Source organism: Vulpes lagopus, chromosome 9 (assembly GCF_018345385.1).
Source record: "Vulpes lagopus strain Blue_001 chromosome 9, ASM1834538v1, whole genome shotgun sequence".
NCBI classification, from domain to species: Eukaryota; Metazoa; Chordata; class Mammalia; order Carnivora; family Canidae; genus Vulpes; species Vulpes lagopus.
In genome coordinates this window covers 77,308,410-77,330,562 of record NC_054832.1, presented here as the reverse complement: position 1 = coordinate 77,330,562, position 22,153 = coordinate 77,308,410, and the positions used below count along the sequence as shown (strand labels likewise).

Sequence of the window (22,153 nt, the reverse complement as noted above, 5' to 3'; positions counted from 1 at the left end):
TGCACAAAAGCCATGATTCTCTTATGAACATTCTTATGTATGTTCCTCAAACCTTCTTGTTAGAACAGACCATGGAGGTCATCTAGCCCCATCTTCCTGCCGATTAAGAAATATCTCCTGCAAAAGCCCCTTCAGACAACTCTATTCTGGAAACCTCTCCATGACGAGAAAACCACTGTTTCACAGTGCAGCAATGGATTCTTTGACAGCTTGGTGTCAGGAAATGCTTCCCTATCCTGAATAAAACTCTCCTGTAGCTTTCATTCATTTGCACTAGTTTAGCCTCAGGAAAGACACACAATAATTTAAACTTCTGTTTTCCTTGACAATTCTTCAAATATAAAAGGGCAGGCAGGTATTATATGCCACAGCTGGTTTTTTTCAATGGAAATATCACTGATGCCTCCCTCCTTGAGTTTTCTTCTTTACTCTGTCATCAATCAATGAATGTTTGGGCTTTTTCCAAATTTAGCTATTGTTGATAGTGCTGCTATTAACATTGGGAGGCTCATGCCGCTTCAAATCTATATTTTTGTATTCTTTGGATATCTCCTCCTTTTTCTAAATTCTTTCATATGTATATGTGTATAAATGTGTGTGTATATACTTTTTTCTCAACATGCATTTCCTTGTTGGAATTAAATGTGTAACTTGAAGAGTATTATTTATGTGTGTGTGTGTGTGCAGATGATATGGATAGATGATAGATAGATAGATGATAGATAGATAGATAGATAGATAGATAGATAGATAGATAGATGATAATTATGTTTCTATCCTCAAAAGTTCATTGAAACTTGGTATTACCCTAAATAAAAATATGCGATTGCACATTGAGGATCTCAAAGTATATAATTTACATTATAATATGTAAAAGAATAGAATAGATTCTCTTCCCTAGATCTTTGTATCAGTTAAGAATGCTTTCAGACAACTAAGGGAACACTAAGTACTGATGGAGTAAATAGTCGGGTCTTTTTGTTCCCAACTGACAAGGATTCTGGATGGTGACATTCACTAGCTTTGTCTCGGTGGTTCAGGGAAGCCACCAAGAATCCATCTTCCATCTATACATATTATTGCCCTGCATTACCATTAGAATGTTGACTTTTACCTTGTTTGTACCTCATGGTTACAGAAGGGCTTCAACAGTTCCAAACATCACTTTAGTGTTTGGAACAGGAAAGAAGGATACATAGTCCCAACTACACGTGTCTCTTTTTATCAAGCTAAGAGAAAAGCTTGATAAAGGGGGGTGGGGCAGGGAGGTGAGGGTGGCTAGTTTCTACCATTTTTGGTGTCTACGGTGGGAAATGACTGAGAAAAAAAAGATTGTGAACAGCTTTTGAGACAAATAACCAACAATATCTACACATTACTTAATATTAAAACCATAGTAATCCTAAGGTAAATGTGTGTAAAATCAATACTCTCTCTGATTTTTGTGAGATAATCACAGCCTTTCTGGATTCTATCTCTCTGTCTCTGTCTCTCTGTCTCTTTCACATACATACCCCCCCCACACACCTTTAATCAGTCATCTGAGTTGACTCAGCAGGTATTTTATTCATTTTATGTCTTTTACAGATTTACCTTCAGAAGTGAAAGCAAATTCATTCAAATGTTTAATTCATAGGGATCTGCAATATTAGCTGGCAAACACTTGCAAGTTGAAAAAATAGAGGGATCCTTGGGTGGCTCAGCGGTTTGGTGCCTGCCTTCAGCCCAGAGCGTGATCCCAGGGGCCTGGGATTAAGTCCCACATCTGGGTCCCTGCGTAGAGCCTGCTTTTCCTTCTGCCTGTGTCTCTGTCTCACTCTCTCTCTGTGTCTCTCATGAATAAATAAATAAAATTTTAAAAATAGAATATTTTTCCCTAAAAATGTTGGTTGTGAAAAGCTAAAGGAAAAACTATTATGTCTGCCACGTTGAAAAGGCTTGACAAAGCTTGTAGGTGAATTGAAAGTCATGACAAAATAAAACCTAGTACAAAGAAGATTTACTGACAATGAACTAAGGGCTGTGATCAGAGATGGCAGAGTGTGGTTCTGACAGGCATAGGTGTCACGTAAGTAGACTTTTTCTTCCTTTTTATAGCTGCTGACATTCCTGAGTCCTTAGATGTACTTTTTAGTGCTAGCTTGTTGTTGTTTTCTACATTGTTTTTCTTCATGCACCAAAATATGAACGTCAGACATGCAGGTGTTAACTAAAAATGGGTTATAGGGAGTGAAATCAAACAACTGCAGAGTCAGTAATTTAAATCAGAATAAAACCAAGGGCAAGTTTGGGCATAACACTGTGTGCATAATTTTGACAATCATATTTTTTCTTTTCACACAATTAGAGTTTATTTTGGCATGTTAGGTCAGGAGAGATCTCAGTAAAATAACCTACTTTGTTTCTTGGAGAATTACTAACTAAAACTTAAATAAAGTCCCTAAATTTTTGGTATTGAACCATATTAGCTGATTTTCATTTGTAAAACCCAAAATATCTGCTTTGATGTTAGCTGGATAATGCAATCATTTATAAAATGGGGCAGTGTTACTGGACACAATCATATGCCACCCTTGATCCATCTGGCTCTGCCGGCATAACCCAATCCGCTTTGCCCAACAGGACTCCTTTTGCCTTTCTTTCTGGCCAGAGCATTCCCGGTTCTTAATATTCTTTAGTTTCAGAGCCACAGGGATTTCCCAGGGGACCTCAGCGTAACACACTCACAGTTTTAGCTGCCTGCAGTGCCTAGGGCTAGACTTCAAGATGGCCTTCATCTTGCCCAAAGTGACAGGAGCCAATCCCACTGGCCCCACCAGCTGCCCCCACACTGATGGTAACTCAGTAGGATTGTGCAGCAGCTTATCCCCATGGGACATACATTATCCAATGAGAGACAAGGGGCAAAAAGGAGATAGCTAACAAAGTACTTGTCCTTCACCAACGCATGAGCTATTTGGAAATGCAGTAATTGCATAAGGCTCTACAGATGTATCACACTCCATTGAACACCAGCAATGTTTCAAGAAGCTACGGCCAGCCCAGTGACTCAAGCAACTCACCACCTTGTATTTGCATCCTGCTATTATGCTGCTCCTTTTACCTTTCACTCTTGCTTCCTTGGGATTGAACATTCGCCGTCAATAATGGTTTAGCATATATGACTTCCTCAGGCTATACTTCTAAGGAAGCCAGACCAAGGAAATACATTTTACCTCTAAATGCTCATTATAGGGTATTTCATGGGGGCTACATTCTTACCTACTAGCAATTCAATATGGCAGGGAAGGTGTAAATGAAGTGTGCTAAGTAGGTAGATGAAGGGCCATTATGAAATTATGCAAGAAATCATTTTGAGTTTGCAGTTATTCAATTGAATACATCCTAAAAGACCCACTGTTCTAAGATGGAGCTTAAAAGCTGAGGACACCTAACTATGGTGCAGAGGTGGCTGAAAACAATTCCTGAGGATTGAGTCTGAATTATGTGTAAACCCTGCATTCTCTTCTTTAAGAGTCCTGCCTAATTATTTAGCAATGGTAAACCTAATTTCTTCACCTATGATTAAACTGACATAGCAAAAAGTTTCATCACTTCCTGAAACCCATGCTTCCTACACTGTGCAGACACACCTACCCTGCAGACAATTTTCCAATTTTCTCCTCTTTTTATAATGTCTTATAGTTCCTATTGTAACACTCATCTCAAAAATTTAGAATTATTTGTTGCATGTTTGTTTTGCCAGCTATATCAGATAATTCTTGAGGATAGGAATCCTATATCCTTGGCATTCACTCGATGCCTGACATACAGTCATGTCTGAAGTTTAGTGAATTCGTGGAAGAAAGAATAAATTAGCCCTGAATGAATAAACATATGCATTTATAAATGGTTGCAACCCACTTTCAGCTTCTGGGCTTTTAATTCATAGAAAGATTAGATAGATGATATGGATATTGATAGATAAAGATAGGTGTGTGTTATCTACATGGCATTTATCATATATATGCTAATATTAAAGACGATGACAGAATTGAAAAATTCTTGTACTAGGAAAAATAAAGTTTAAGAAAACTCATTTGCATATAATACCCAATCATCCTGAAATATTGATTTATTGTTAATAGATATGTTTTTAAACACAGCATGGCATACTTTTAAAATTGTATCCATAGAGATGGAGAGTAACTAAGGTAGCAATGGGACAGAATCCATATCCTGAAAAAAATGGATGAAAAATATGAGCTGAAATATGAGCTCCTGAGACAAAAATCATTTTTTGATTCTTCCCTCTACATGGTAAAGGTAGAATTTTATCAGCAGCTGCAGAATGGATATACTGCCTTATGTGCCCACACACTAATATCATTAGTCGTCAGGTGGATTTATATCTGTAGAATAAAGATCTCTCTTAGTCCTCACACATCTGTTAAATAATATTGGCCACAAATCTCTAAGGGAATTGGAGGACTATTTTTTGCTTCCATAAGAATGATTTGCTTGAGTAAATCTTCAAAATTGATTTTCATGGGAAAATACACCTTGATAGCAGGGTCCTGCAGCATCTGTTCTGAAAACACACAACTTCATCCACCAAAATCACCTTGTTTATGAGATCTAAAAAATAAAAGATCAGTAGAACTTGGACAGAAAGTTTTTAATGTAAGACCTTCACTGATTTTCAAACATTTAATTAGAAGAAACCATCCCTAAAGACATTCAAATTAGGAGGAGAGAAATTTTTTAAAGGATTATTTTAATATCCTATTATATTTCTTTTTTGGTCTGAAGAGATAGTCATAAGAGGATATTACAGTTTTAGTTTCTAGATACATTTGATGATGCTAAAAATGAGTATGCAAAATTAGGGGATTCAGAAAATAAGAGTGATATTTAAAACAAATGGGCAATCCTATTACACCAAATTTTATTTTCAATCAGTTCCAAACAAATCTTTACTAGAGCCAGTTATGGATTACCTTTATCTCAATTTAACAGATTTGCTGCAATAATTAAGCTTCCATTAAGGGGTTTTCATCATTAACATTCAGTGAAATGTTGTCAAAGAAAAAGGAAGACACATATTTATCATTTATTCCATCATTTAGTAAAAATAAATATTATTCCTTAAAGTACAGTTCATATATTTATTTTAGCAGATGTTCACTTTTGATGTCAGGTAAGTCAAATTGAATTAACCATGACTATTTTCATTTCTTTAGTATAAGAAATTTGCCTGAAAAAAATTTTGTAAAGTAAGCATTCAATGACTTTATATTTGTCCTCCGAGCTTTTTTAAGTTTCAAACTTAAAATTTAAAGTTCTAATGAAAAGTCTTTAATGAAAAAGCTATGAATTTAAATTAAACTTTAATACTATAGGACTATGGTATTCTTGCATATAATAGAGTTTCAAAATACTTATTTCTTTAAATGTAAGACTTCATAAATACCAAAGATTCTTACAAGAAAAATATCCCTAATGTAATAGAGTAAGGAGACCGAATAAATGGCGAAAACATTTGATAAATTAGAATGCCTCATTTTTCTTACATTATTTAGCATCTATAAAAATATGTACATGATATGCAAAAAGTAGAAGTTTTAGTAATTAATTTTAAGATCTAGAAAATAACGTTTCTATTATACTTCATTCAGAACATGAAGATTTTTCTCATGTTGTGCATTTAATGATTCTTCCCCTTAGAAAAATCTACTCAAAATCCTCTTTCTGCGAGAGTTTATCTAATTACTGACTTTTATATTTCTTGAGCGTACTACTTTCTAGAAAATCAAGTACAAAACCTCATTTGCCATTTGGTGTATTAGTATTGATACAAAAATATATATTAAAATATGTCCTTTCATTTGTTTTTAATTTTAGATTTTTATTAAAGTGCAGAAGAGTTAAAATGAAAATTTATTGCAATAACATATTACTAGTGTTTTTATTAGCATATTATTACAAATATATTAAAATATGTGGGTTTTTATTTACATATATAAAAAAATTATCATCCTCTTGTGTACATTATAGTATCCTTTGTTCAATTAGGGTTTAATCATAAGGGGTGCCTGGGTGGCTCAGTCGGTTAAGCATCTGCCCTCAGCTCAGGTCATGATTCCAGGGTCCTGGGATCAAGCCCCACATCAAGCTCTCTGCTTGGCAAGGAGTCTCCCTCTCCCTATGCCTACTACTCCCCTTGCTTGTGCTCTCTCTCTCTCTTTTCCTCTGTCAAATAAATAAATACAATATTTTAAATAACTAATCATGAACATTTTCCCTTGACAGTAATTATATTCTGAGATTACCCATTTCTAAGGGACTAATAGTTATTTAACTTTGTATGTCTCATCATTAAATGGGTGATTATTACTTGAAATAGAAATCATTTAAAATATGCCATTAAATAATAGTGCGCTTTGGATTTTTTGGGCATATTAAACAGTTAAAACACTGCTGATTATATTTAGAAAAAGAACCAAAGTATATGAACAAACCAAGATTGATGTCTTAATCAAATCAGCTGGATCACGACTATATTGAAGTTTTGTAGGGTTCTGTTTACTTCTGTTTTTTTTCTTTTTTTTTTTCCTTTTCCAGTGCTATAGCCCTCCAGGCCTTTGAACTGAGAGTATAGTCTATTCCTGGGAGCTCTCCTTAGCTGGCTCTGAATTCACCTTGCTTACTTCTCAGCACAGCAGATTTCTAAAACTGTTTTCTGCTTTTGCATAATTTTCAGATTAATATTTTTAACCTTTTGTCCTACCTTGATTCAGAACTCAGCAAATATCTTGAAGTGAAAACCAGTTTTGTGTTCAGTGCCCTACAGATCACAAATCCTGCCAATATTATCCTATGAGAAAAGTAAATGTTCTGCTTCTTTCTCTGTCTGGGCAATTTATGCTTCTGACTCTCTTCCAAGTGCCAATCCAGTGTCTGCAGAAGGCCAGCTCGCCTCTTTGTACTCATCGGCCTGGAACCGTTCCTATACTACCCCTTGTAAGAGCAGGTGCTCTCACATGCCTTCAAACAAAATGCTTTTACTCAGTTCACATCTCCGTTCCAGTTGTCATCAATAGGAAGGTAGCTGTGCCTCATGCTTTCTCATCCCATTTAGGAGCCTAATGATTTTGCTTTCTTTCTTAAATATGTCTGCGTTAAATATGGACAGTGTTGGACACTAGTGGATGATTCAAGTAATTAACCACTTGTTCCACTTTTGCTCTCTATTGGAATTTAACATACAATCTTTCCATTAACTCAGTATATACATTTTAGGTGCAACTATTCTTATTATATTTATTCATATAGTTTAATTAGTATATTTATATTTAATACTATGTATTCAATTAATTATGTGTTAAAAGTCATTGGTCCATTTAGTTTTTCAGGTGTAAAACTCTGTTTTAATTTTTGTAATTTTACATGCACTTGAAATTCTAAATGCATTTAACTAGCCTCAGAGATTAACCTTAAATACTCTCGAGTGTGTTTGACCATTTATTCTTGATGGACTCATAAAAGTCTAAATATAGTTGCTCTTAAATAGTATCATCAGAAATTTTAATGTGGAAGAAATTTGACATATATATTTCTTTTTTTGACATATATATTTCTATATATAATCTACTTCTTAGATTAATTGTTACTAATTTTGTTCTTCTTAGAGTGATCAAAAACATTTTGTCCTTTATCTGTATCTTTTATTTTTCAAACTGAAGAAGACTATTGATTTGGATATGCATATATGGTATTCAAGCAACTTAAAATCTTAGTCATTCTTAATCTAATTTTCTTGGGTATTTATCATACAGTGGATTATCTTCTTCTAATGGCATATGCATCATGCCCTTTTTAAATAGATACATGTTTTACATTCTATTTTTTACCATATTATCTAGACTATAATTCTTTAATGCCACTGTTAAATAATAATGATAAGGGCAATTATTTATTTTTTCTGTTAAATAGATTGCTTTCTCTTTTTTTTTTTAAGTTTTATTTGTTTATTCGTGAGAGACACAGAGAATGGCAGAGTCATAGAGGGAGAAGCAGGCTTCCTGAGGGTAGCCTGGTACGAGACTTGATCCCAGGATCCTGGGATCATGACCTGAGCCAAAGGCAAACACTCTACCACTGAGCCACCCAGGTGTCCCTGTTAAATGGATTAATTTCAATCAGAATATTTGTTAACTTGAAATAAATGCTGATCCTATATAAAAGGATAATTATATTCTTATTTTACTTATTCTACTTCCTTTACCATTACTTTTATAAATATTGGAATTGCATTTTAAAATTAAATTTGCATATCTATTTGTGATTTTAATTTATTTTTCTTCTTAACATAACCATCTCTTAGATGTGTTTCCATAAGCCATACCTGGCTTACAAATAGGTTTTGATGCATTGTCCTCACTGTCTTTGAACATTAAACATCAAAATTTACATATTGAGATTTGTAGTAAAAATTAAATTTCCAGAATTTGTGGTAAAACTAAAACCCATGTTATATTTTGGCAGAACAAGAGTATGTCAGTTCTTTATACCAGCTGTTCTCATTAGTCCAAAACATATATTAATGTAATGATTACAAGGTTCTGTAATAAGTAAAATTACAAGATTATAGTAATAAAGAAGATTAAATCAGATCCTAGTTAAAGAATTCGGATAGCTAAACCAGTTACAGATTTTCAAATCAGGAATGAGAGCCTCACACTGAGCCCTAGTGATGACCTGCAGAGTATCACCAACAACAGAAGGAACTGACATTATTTTGATTCAGATTTAGGATTATCAATGAGGTTAAGAACGTAGGAGCAGCATGCAACATGCCCCATAAGATAGCTAACGGTGACTGACCATCTTTTTTAGATAGTTGGTCACACTGCAAGGCCGAGTGAAGACAAAGGCTGTGCAAGTAATGGTTACGGTGAAGTAGAGGTCAGTAAGCACAAGCAACAAGAACAATGTAAGAACTACGCCCTTGGGGAATATTAAAAAGAAAGTCACTGGTCAGTTTCGCCAGGGTTTGCAGAAAAGTTTTTATGGTGGTTATGGTGGTTCTTGATCCTGTAGTACAATAACACAGCCTCTCTGGTCAGACAGAACCAGATGCCACGTTTGGATGAATTTAAAAACTCTTTAATTTCTGTGCACCTCAAACACACACACACACACAAGAATAGATTCTTTGCAGGTGAAAAACAAAAAAGAGAGAGGGAGTGAGGAGGATGCAGAGAGGGAAAAGGACAGGAGACAGAGCGTGCAAGTGCGGGTGAGCAGGTGGTGTGGCAGGGAGAGGCTGAGTGAGGGAAGGCACACGGTATGGACAGTCCTGGACGGACAGAGACCTATTACACAGGTAATCATGGAGGGGTTGGAATGGTATAGCACTCTGCCAATTTAAGATTTGCATTTTTAAAATCGTGTCTTGTAGGTATTATAGAAGGGCAAACCTGAAGCATTGTTTTTAATTATCTCCTTTCCATCAAGAACATAAAATTACGCAAATGTGCACCTTCATCTTTGATGTTCTTTTTTGTTACATGAGAAACTAGATGACTAAATTCCAAAATCCCCCCTGCAAATTAATGGATGCAGGTCACTATCAAAAGTCAGGAAAAGCAGAGACAGGAAATCCTACGGAGAAGTTAAACAATGATTTACTGGCTAAGCACTAAGCTCAGGTTTCATAACTTTTTTTTTTTTTAAACAGGAACTTATTTAAAGCTCACTGGACCATTTCTACTAATGCAGTAAACTCAAGCTTGGTGCCTCTTAGCATCTCAGTCACTTCTAAATTAGAATTCACTCTTTTGGGGTAAATACTCAAATTCCAGTTCTCCTCTCTTTCCTTTTCCTCCCTTCTCCCTGCAGGAATAATGTATGACTCCAGCCTTGGTCTCTGGAAACTCTTCCGTGGGGTTCCTCCCCGTGTTCTTATGTGATTCCTGGTGTGTGTGATCCTCCAGTATCTCCAGCTCACGTGTCACAAAGCTGCTCCTTATCTTCCAGCACTTGTGTTATTTTCTCACCAGCCTAGCAGGCATGAGAAATCTCAGATTCTGGTGTTCACATTCAAACATCTCCTCTACCTACAGCTGTTCTATCATTTTGAAACCATCTTTGATACGGAGATTCAGTGAGGACCTGGGGAAGAGAGTCCAAATCTCTCCACTGGGATTTCCCAAGTTAATTTGCGCTTTCTAAAACTACTTCCCCAAACCGTCACCTGCCATGGCAAACTGCAGGAGACCCAGCCACTCCCTGCTCACCATCTCTCTCTCTCTCTCTCCCTCTCTCTCTCTTTCCACAACCCCCCGCCCCGTCTCCATGCTTATGTCTCAGTCCACAAACTAGTCTTCCCGTGAGATGAATTTGCTTGTAATCATCAGGCATCCCTTCCCACTCTCATGTATGTATAAACTCTAAGTTTTGAAGCCATTAGAATTCCTATGGACATTCAAAGTTAATAGTTTAGAAACTTATTTTCTTCTGCACAAACTTGCTTTCAAGACTAAGGTAACCTCAGAGAACTTGATTTTTTGTTCTGAGATACTCCGTTTTTTCATTTGTTCAGCAAACATTGATTGAGCACCTTAGTAGGTGCTTAGTAGACTTAATAGACCCAGATATCTCTTGCATGTAAGAAGTAATGTATTGAATAAAACGGAAACCTGTGACATCATGAACTTTTTTCTAAAGGGAGAGGGCAAGCAGATCATAACACAAAAAATATAAAATAAATGGTATTTGACAACGTTAAGTGATACAGAAGGAAAGAAATAAGTCACTATTTTAGATTTTATTCTGCTACTTCTAAGACTAGAGGTTTATAATGAAACATCAACTTTCTTCTTCACATCATGGTGACATGAAAGGATTCATTTGGTTTTATTTATTTAATTATTTATTTTTGGTCCTTTCACCCATTTTAATGAAAAATTTTGTTCAGGTAACTATTTGTTGATCTCAATTTAAAATTATTCAACATATTCCCTAGTTAGACCATATGAACACAGATTAACTAGGAAATCTTTGCAGCTCTCTATGGATTGTCCACGTTGTAAAAACATGGTATGCTCCAAGTGTATGCACGTGCACTTGTGTTTGTACTGTAAACCCGACAATATATGTCTATCTCATTTACTTGAGGTGTTGCAATAGTCTATTTAGAAGGAAATGTTCCAGCGTGATTCTAGAGAAAAATAGAAATTAAAGTACTATATATTGTTTTCCTGAACAAATCTGAAAAAGCCTATTTAAGTATGCGATGGCATAGGTTTGATTTTGAATACTGGTTTTTATTAAATACTATTTTAAGTAAATACTACGTAAAGAAGTGTCATTTGTTTCACATTAGTCATGTATTTTATGTCATTCACAGAACTAAAATCACATGTTGGGGGAACTAAAAGAAGAAGGCAGAATTTCCATTCTCAGAGGGTTTTCAGTGTCCTAGGAATGAAAGATAGTTCCAGAAACATTCCACTGAGTTGAGCATTATCTTACCACGATTGCACAATAAAACAAAAATAAGTTGATATTTGATTTTAAGATATTTGAATTTCATACCATACGTTTATAAGACTTATGTTCTCAAATAAAATAAGAAATTTTCACTACCTAGAGTTTGTTTCTTTTGAGTAGGTCATACCATCCTGAATGTAGACATTGTCTTTCGAATATGTAGAAGTCATTAAAACAAGTAATACGTCTGTAAATAACTGTGGTATAAAAATTATTGGAGATGCAAAGCCTCTTGCTTTGTCCATAGCACTCTTCGTCTCAGGGCATCTTCTGTAGGACAACTGTGCTTTACTACCTGATAGAAGGCCAAATCAGCTGTTTCTTGAGCCATTGTATTAAACCTCCTTCTTTTCTGGAACTCTCTATAAAATTTTAAAGTCTCTATAAATCCTCTGGAAGAGGTCACACAGTTTCATCAGATTTTAAAGAGGTATGTGGTTAAAAATGATTTATAGAAGCACTTTGCTGTCTTTGAAATAAATGTCTTTCCTTAGGGTAGCCATAAATTCTAACTCTATACTCATCCTCGAAGGTAGAATATCTACATAAATAAAATTCTTCCATCCGGCAGATTTATTTATTCTTCCTTCCCTCACTCCTCTTCTTCCTCCCTCCCTTCCTTCCTCTACTCTCTATATTATGAGGACCAATTCGAGTATGCTTCCTGTTTTTATTAAGATGTGAGGGGTTCCTGAAAAAATATACCACGTAAATTGTAACTTCTCATACTTTCACATAGACATTATATTCCACATTCTCAGCTTACATCAATGTGATGTTAAAACATTAAGTGTTTGCAGATTTATCTTTCTCTTTTGGGCTAAAAGCTTTAATATGGATTCCCTTCATCCAAATGCACTGTACTTGGTGGTTGTGTATGTCACTTGCTGTTCTTATAGAATGACAAGGCATTCCAGCTGAAAATCTTACTCTGCTTCTTTACAGCCATAGGATTAACAGTTTAAGTAATCCTGCTCCATAAACAGCTAGTTTGATGTGACTGCAATTATTTCCTTTCATCTCTTCAAGCCACTGATTCTTTTTGTTCAAGATTATATTAAATTTTCAGCTTCTCATAACACAAATTATTGGTTCTGAAAACAAAATAATTAACATTGGTTTCTAAGAAGTTTAACATTAAAAACATCTTTCAGACAAATTTTAATTTTCCTTATTTGCAGAGCAGTCTAAAAATGACGCAGAGAATTTAGGATTTCCATTATTTAGAATTAATATTGTTGCCAAAAGTAGACAATTTTTAAAACTTTGCTCTAAGAATGCATTTAAGAATATATTATTTATAGGGATCCCTGGGTGGCGCAGCGGTTTGGCGCCTGCCTTTGGCCCAGGGCGCGATCCTGGAGACCCGGGATCGAATCCCACGTCGGGCTCCCAGTGCATGGAGCCTGCTTCTCCCTCTGCCTGTGTCTCTGCCTCTCTCTCTCTCTCTCTCTCTCTCTCTGTGACTATCATAAAAAAAAAAAAGAATATATTATTTATAGTTTGATATTTTATTACATTTAATACATTAGACATTATTTCAACCATATGACATACAGCATTATTTTTAAAAATAAACTTAAATTGTCATTAATGTTTCCAATAGTTTCATCTTATTAAGCTATTTTAGTGATGTGGTTTCTTATGACTACTAAATGAGTGACCTAAAACGAAGTACTTCTAGCATTTTTTACATTGAGTTTATTCATAATTTAGGTTTCCTAAAGTATGTTTGTAAATGTAAAAGTGGGCACACTGTTTCCAACTGATAAACACTTTCACACCTGAGGAAGAAACTTCCGTTGATTCCTTATCCCTCCAACCATGGGCATGCCTGCAAAGTGATTGAGGCTCTGAAGGTGAACAGCTGGCGACCTCCACTCTGGGACCCACTGTGGTTCACACATGGCTGTCACTCACTTGGTGCTTGCGTATATAAATCCTAATCTAGAGTTGCCAAGAAAACAATAAAGGCACAAAGGATAGTACAAAAAGGACGTATTTGCTTAGCTTCCTTAAAATATTCTCATTGTCTTCAAAGGAAATCCAATCTTCTTTTACATTAAATTTTGTCTTATTATTTATTGTATTAATAATCATCACTTATTGAGCTCTAACTTCATGACATTTGTTTTTTCATTTAATTTTTCCAACAAATATATCTGGCTAATATTACTATGGACATTTTACAAAGGATGGAAATTAGACACAGGATAATTAATAACCTGCCTATGACTGCAAAGCTTGACAATGTTATTTTATGTCTACATTGTGGCTTCTGCACTGAACTTAAGTTCATTTCACACTGCAGACATTTGGACTCTTCAGACTCTGTAAACTAGCATCATTATGCCCTTTTCACAGCTTGGAATAACTTTCATTTTCATGTTCCAGCACTTACAGTACCATGACTCACATTGGTGGAAGATCATTAAAGGTTTTTAGAAATGAATGAATGATAGTCTTCACACTTCTCTTTGCATATATCATATATATATATACACATACACACATATGATATATATATATATATATAGTGCATGTGCACATTTATATACATTACTATGGCCCAAGCATTGTTACAATTACTCGGATTATTCAGACTTTTTTTCAGGTTAAAAAATTAAAAATTACAAAACTAGATAGTTCATGCTGGAAGACAAGGGTCCATACAAAATATTGGTAGAATTTTATAATTTTTTTAACAATCCATAAGAACAACAAAAAGCATAGTTCACAAAGTATTCAATATGGATTTTTAAACTGATTAATAAAAGATGTTTAGGAGGTATTTTTTTCTGTCTCTAGACTATCCTGATTTTAGCTGAAGATACCAGTAGTTTTAGAGATTCTTTAGCTGATTCCTCACCAAAACAAAAACTATTTTGAAATGACTATAACAATGTAAGAAAGATATATGTTTTTTGTACACGCCCCTGATTAGATCACATGAATCTTCTGTTTTCTTTTCTTGTATATGTTTCCAGTAAGTCTTTTCTTGTACATAAGCCATTGATGATTCTCCAACTCTGTGTACCATATCTATTAAATTTCCTGTTAGTTCATATTTATCAGTAAGACAAAGGGAACCAAAACTAACAAGGAAAATAAAATAATTCAGTAAAATAGTTTCTAAGTGAAAATAGTGTTTAGTGTGGTGTAGATTATACCATACAGAGTTAGCATTATAGAAGTTTCTCTAGAAAGCCAAAGAAAAATAAAAATTGGTTTTGATTACTGAAGATTCTGTTGAACAAAGGCTTTGTGTGCTATAAGGTTATTTGTCTAAATCTGATGTTCATTTTAAGTTGGATTTTGAAGTTTGTTTATATGACAGTATAGAGGACATTTTTTCCTCTGAAGATTAATTTTAAGTTGTTATGAAATGTCACTCATTAAATTATTTAAAGTAAATGTTATACTTTATTTGGAGTCCTGAATGAAACTATTTTGACACATATACTTTTTTATCTTTTAGTATTTGAGTATTTCATTTCCTTTTCTCTTGAATGTTAAAAGAAATTGAAAATAATATTTCAAGATAAAAAAATAAATTACAAAATATCACTCTATATTGTCTGTAGATTCTCATTTAACATTATATGGAAACACATGCTTTTAATATCTCATAAATGAGAAAATTATTAGATGAAAATCTTTTTCAAAATGTTTCCATATCATTTTGGTAGACAAAATCTTTTAAAAGGTTGTAATTGGTGTTTGATACGCAATGATTTTAATATGACAATTTAGGATATTAGTATATATCAATGTACTAAAAAATAGATTCTCATAAGTTTGAGGGCTCTTGTGTAACTTTATGTTTATTGTTCTCATTTTTATTATTTATTTATTGTTGCAGATTAAAAAAATCAACCGAAACTTTCCTGTAAACCAGCAGGTAAGAGGAAAAATACTTGGAAAGACAAACCATATATTTCTTTCATTTTATCTATTACAGAAGATAATCCTGATTCATTTAATTTTTATGTGGAAATAATTGGCACTCTCATTTGCTCTCCAGGAAAATACATAATTTATTAGATTTCTTTCATATTATGTAATATATCTGTTTCCCTAATCATATTAAAAGCAATTTAAAAAATTATTTTATCTAAGTAAATAATCAAAACCTAGTTTTGTTGTATGTATTTGACAAAATACATAAATTTATTTTTATTTGCTATTCACATAAAATAGCTTGTATCTTAGTAGGAGATCTATTTTTTTTTTATTTAAACTCAAGTTGTTTAATATATAATATATTATTTGATTGAGGGATAGGATTTAGTGATTCATCAGTACCATATAATCCCTAGTGCTCATTGTATCAGGTGCCCACCTGAATGCCCATCACCCAATTACTCCATTCCCTGACCCACTTCCCTTCCAGCAACCCTCAATTTGTTCCCTATAGTCAAAAGTCTTTCATGGTTTGCCTCCCTTTCTGTTTTTATCCTATTTTATTTTTCCTTCCCTTCCCTATGTTTATCTGTTCTGTTCCTTAAATCCACATTTGAGTGAAATCATATGGTACCTGTCTTTTCTCTGACTTAGCATAACACCCTCTAGTTCCATCCACATTGTTGCAAGTGGCAAGATTTCATTCCTTTTGATGGCTGAGTAGTAGTCTTCTACTTTATCCATTGATGGACATGGGCATTGCTGCTATACACATTGGGGGTCCATATGCCCCTTCAGATCACTATTTTTGTTTGGAATATCTATGTTTAATTGATCTAAAAGTTAGAAGAAATCTTCAAAATTAGAAGACAATATTTAACATGAGCCTAAATGAATGCATAGAATGAAAATGATGTCTAACTAATCCAGCCAAGAATTTAGTTATTAGATTGATAATTGATTATAGAATAAAATAATTGATTATATAAAATAAATAATTCTATTTATAATTTTATAAAGCTGCAGTTAACTCTTGCATTGCCTTCATAAACATTATGGAAACATTCATTTGAATGAAGAAAGTAAGTGTAGGCTCCATTTTGGACCGATGCAATCAGTTGTGTGTCAGGTTTGTGTGATGGTAGAGAAGCAAAGGCCAGCCATGCATTTCTTAACCTCGACATCAACCTCAATGTGTAACCATTGATCAACATCCAAACATCTATCCACTTATAAGTAGGAGGTCAATCACAAGTTAATTTCAATGGTAAAAATTTTAAATAACCAACTTAGGAAAACTAAGTTGCTTCTTTTTAAGATTTTATTTATTTATTCATTAGAAACAGAGAGAGAGGCAGAGGGAGAAAAGCTTTTTTTTTTTTTAAGACTTTATTTATTTATTCATGAGACACACAGAGAGAGAGAAACAGAGACATAGGCAGAGACAGAAGCAGGCTCCATGCAGGGAGCCCGATGTGGGATTCAATCCTAGGACTCCAGGATCATGCCCTGGGCTGAAGGCAGGCGCTCAACCGCTGAGCCACCCAGGCATCCCTAAGTTGCTTTTCTTATCTAAACCTCAGTTCCTTCATTGGTAATATTTTAAAAAGTGCAACTACTTTACATGTTTATTTTTAGAGATTAAATAAAAAATGTAAAATTCTCAGTATATGCCATTATTATTATGTTAAAATTTTAAATTTGTTCTTTAGAATACAGAATTTATGGTATTGTATAAATTATATTATTAGTGGTGCCACTAGCCCAGACTAGCCCACAAAGTTACGTGTGACTGAAATACTAATGAAAATGGAAAGTTCAGTGTGTCTACAGTGCTCTGAACTATGTCTTTACAGCTATCGGCATATCTTGTTTCTGAGACATGTTGATGTTTTAGGTAGATGCAGAAGTTGGAGAGCTGTATGTCATGTGTCTCACTACATTCCACTGTGGTTACATCTGAGGCTCTTGTTTGTGGTGCAGAGACCAGAGCTCTAGCCCAGAGCTACTGATTCACTAGCTCTGCAATGATACCTGGGAAACTCTTCTGTGGCTCCCAGTCCATCCCAGATGCTTCTGATGCCAGTAGGACGTTACTTGGAAAGTAGTTTAACAATTTTATAGGGCTATAGTGGAGGAAAAATTCATTAATGAGAAATTCAGATAGAAAGGAACATCAGCCATCATAGAAGGTTGTAATGCCCATCAGTAAACATAGTCGTTTTATAGTCAGATACATAAAATTTAGATCTATTCATTCGGGGAATTCTTGCCAAAAATATAATTGATGAATGTTTCTTTAAGATTGACCCTAATAAAAAAAAATAATAATAAAAAATAATTTAAAAAAAGATTGACCCTAATATCTATGTTATTATCCTTCTTGCCCTTTCTAACCTCGACATATGAAGTATTAATAATTAGCATAGTTTATATTACTATAAATATTTCATAATCCAAATAACCTATGACTATTCTTTATTTACAATGACAACTATATTCAATGCTCCCTACATTTTCCCTTCAATGACCTGTGGCATTCTTTGCCACCTCTGCACTTACCTGTGTTTTGAATAATAGTAAAGTAAGAATCTGAAAAAACTTACATGTAAAATAAATAATAAAAACTATTCAATATGCCAAGCCACACATATGTTAAAAATGTAGATAAACGTTAGTATTCATAGCTTTTTATTTGATAGCCTTATAATATTATTATACTGAAATTTTATTTCAAATCTCTTAGCTTTTCACTTTTTTAAAAAATCCTAATGAATTCTTGACATTTTAAAAACTGAAAGCAGAGCTAATAATTTTTTTATTTACTTTCCATCATGGAAATGAAGACTTCTGGGAAATAGGATTCATTTATAGTCCAATATCCATATATACACACCATTGGAAAACTCACTTGCATAATGTGATAGCAATGCATTAGGAGGCCAAGGTACATTCCCTACTTACTAAAATGTGAGCCACCTTAATGAATAAGAATCCAAAAACAGATATAATCTCATCTCTCCTTCAGATTTAGCATGAAAAAAAAAATACTCAACCCTGTAAGCCATAAAGAACATGCAAATTTAAAACATGGTGAAATAGCACTACATATACACTAGAACAGCTAAGAATTTGCACGGAGAACCTGGAGTTGTTATACACTACTAGCGGAAATGCAAAATGGCACAAACACTTCAAAGAGGCTGGCAGTTACTAAAAGGTCAGACCTACACCTACCAAGTGATCCAGCCAGTCCACTCCTAGGAAGTAAAAGCATGTGTTCCTACAACGACTTGTTCATGAATGTCCATAGCAGCTTTGTATGTTAATAGCCCAGATAATAACAGGAAACAACTCAAATTCCAACAGGTGAATGGACATAGAGTATCATATCAATACAATGGAATGTTCTTAGCAGTTAAAAGGAACATACTCTTGATATGTGCTACAGCATAGATGAATCTCAAAATGATTGTGCTGAGTGAAAGTAACTATGCACTGTCCCCTCCAAAAATAGAGTATATTCTGTATGGTTCTATTTATATAATAGTCTAAGGATTGAAAACAAAGGTACAAAATCAGGAAGCATATCAGCAGTTGTCTGGAAGGGAAGGGAAGGTGGTAATAGAAAGGGAGTATAAAGGAGCATGAGGGAATCTTTTGGTGATGGATATGCTCATTATGTTGATTATAGTGATGGTTTTATGGGTGCATAGATATGGCAAAATTTATTAAACTTTACCATTTAAATATGTGCCATTTATTTATGTCATTATACTTCAATAAACTCTAAACCATTTATTATTAAGACATCTGGGAATTGGGGGCACCTGGGTGGCTCAGTAGTTAAGTGTCTGCCTATGGCTCAGGTCTTGATCACAGGGTCCGGGGATTGAGTCCTGCATCAGGCTCCCCACAAAAGCCTTCTTCTCCTTCTGTCTATATCTCTCTCTCTCGATGTGTCTCTCATGAATAAGTAAGTAAAATCTTTACATAAGTAAATAAATAAAACATCTGGGAATCAAATAAGTTAAAAATTATATTAAACCAAGGCCATTGGGATTTGCTTTAGTCTTAATTATTGTCTAGACTTGAAATTATAATTGTGTATCTCTTAATTCACTTTTTGTTAGGAGTAACTTTCTCCTTTCCTCTGTGCATCTAGAACATAACCATCTGTCTTCTCTGTCATAATTTTGACCAGATTTGTTTATTTAAAAAAATGCAGTGAAATTCAGTTTCAATTGATATGTTTCCTGAAAATCATGGAAAGGGGGGACAGTGGTCTTGCTGCTAAGTATCTGTTAAGCAGTGGTACTCAGCTAGGTGTTAAATTATGTTGTGATAATTTACTCAAAGAATTAGAGATCATTTAGGCAAGCAGACCTATATCACACTGCTGTACATGCCTAACTCCATTATGTAATAATTTATTGTTTTTCATTTTTTATTATTATTAACTAAAATTCCTCCATTGTGAAGCATACCTCATTATTTTCATGAAAATAACATTTTGCAATGAATATCTTCAGTGCTTACCAATGAGAAAGGTTAGGGAAGATTAATTCATCATGAAAATATTAATATAATGAACTCCCTTTATATCAGGCACTATGCAAAATAGCATTATTAAATTATAATAGTTTAAACACATAAAAATTATATTAATCTGAAATAAATAAAATAGTACTTCAGTTTATCTTATAGAAACATTCATTTTGTCTAGTTATAATAATTTGGATACATTATTATAGATAGATGTATTGAATATGTAGAATGCCGGTGACAACAGAGAGAAAAGTGACTAGTTATCTCTAATTGTGTTAGGAGAGCTAAAAAATTCAGAACACTTTAAAAATCCAATTTTGGAGTAGCATCAAAGAAGATACAGAAGTAAGGACCTACAAAACTTTGGTTTTCTGTAAAAACCTGCAGAAATCGTCCCAATAAACTTTTCTCAACTTTGAAAATTCACCAAAGGCTTACTGAACCCAGGGAGCATTTACAGGCACACCCTGAAATATTGCAGGTTCAGTTCCAGACCACCACTATAAAGTGACTATCACAATATACTGATTCAAATGAATTTTTTGTTTCCCAGAGCCTATAAAAGTTATTTACACGGTACTGCATGTCTAAAAAATAATTTTTTTAAATAACCATAATTTTTAAAAAAATAACCATAATTATTTTAAAAATATTTTAAAAATTTTAAATTTATTTTAAATATTTAAAAAATAACCATAATTTTTTAAATTTTTTTTTTAAAATTTGTTGCTAAAAATGTGAACTATCATCTGCATTTTCATCACTTTTTTCTGGTGGTGGATCTTGCCTTAGTGTTATGGTTGCTGACTTATCAGGGAAAGAATGTTTGCTAAAGGTTGGGGTGACTGTTTCACCCACAATAGAACTTCTTTCAAAGTTGGATTCAATCCTCTCAAAACCTTCCTGCTGCTTTATCAACTAAGTTTAAGTAATATTCTAAATCCTTTCTTGTTTCAACAATTTCCATAGCATCTTAGGAGTAGAGTCCATATAAAAAATAAAAAATAAAAAAACACTTTCTTCGCTCATCCATAAGAAGCAATTCTTTCTCTGTTCAAGTTTGATTACGAGATTGCAGCGATTCGGTCATACCTGCAGGCTCACTTCTAATTGTAGTTCTCTTGCTATTTCCATTCCATCTGTAGTTTTTCCATCCACTGGATGGATTTGGAATCTCTCAAAGCCATCCATGAGGGTTGGAATCAACTTCTTCCGAACTCTGTTAATATTTTACCTCTTTCCATGAATCACAAATGTTCCTAATGGCATCTAGAGTGGTCAGTCCTTTGCAGGACGTTTTCAATTACTTTGCCCAGATTTATCGGAGGAATCACTGTCTATGGCAGCCATAGCCTTATGAAATGTGTTTCTTAAATGATGAGACTTGAAAGTCAAAATTATCCCTTGACCCGAGGGCCACAGAATGGATGCTGTGTGAGCAGGCATACTAACAACATTGACTCCATTGTACATCTCCATCAGAGCTCTTGGGTGACTAGATGTCAATACTTTGAGAGGAATATTTTTTTTTCCTGAAAAGTAGGCTTCAACTGTAGGTATAAAATAGTAAACCACGTTATAAACAGATATGCTGTTGTCCAGCTTTTCTTGTTCCACTGATAGAACACAGGTAGAATAGATTTAGCATAATTATGAAGGGCCCTAGGATTTTCAGAATGGTAAATGAGCATTGGTTTCAGCTTAAAGTCACCAGCTACATTGTTCCTTAAACAGGAGAGTCAGCCAGTCCTTTGACACTTCGAAGCAAGGCATTGACTTCTCCTCCTTAGCTATGAAAGTCCTAGATGGCATTTTCTTCTAGTAAAAGGCTCTTTCATCCACACTAAGAATCTGTTGCTTTGTGTAGGCATCTTCATTAATAACCCTAACTAGGTCTTTTGAATAACTTGCTGCAGCTTCTACATCAGCGCTTCCTACTTCATCTTGCATTTATATATGATGGAGATGTCGTCTTCCCTTATACCACATGAACCAGCATCTGCTACCTTCAGACTTTTTCCTCTGCAGTTTGTTTACTTCTCTCATTTCATCAAATTGAAGAGAGTTAGAGACCTCCTCTGGATAAAGATTTGGCTTAAGGGAGTGTTGTGGCTGGTTTGATCCTCTATTCAGACTGTTAGAACTTTCTCCATATCAGTAATAAGGC

General features: G+C 34.2%; 1 protein-coding gene across 4 annotated transcripts in view; it reads left to right on the top strand.

Annotated features, from left to right (window-relative positions):
• SNTG1 (syntrophin gamma 1) overlaps positions 1–22,153 on the top strand; it is a 791,929-nt gene that overhangs the window by 626,208 nt on the left and 143,568 nt on the right. For all 4 annotated transcript variants that reach the window (XM_041768508.1, XM_041768507.1, XM_041768509.1 and 1 more), the window contains one exon: positions 15,398–15,436. In XM_041768508.1, coding sequence (XP_041624442.1) covers positions 15,398–15,436 — 39 coding nt within the window. The remainder of the gene's footprint in view (positions 1–15,397; positions 15,437–22,153) is intronic.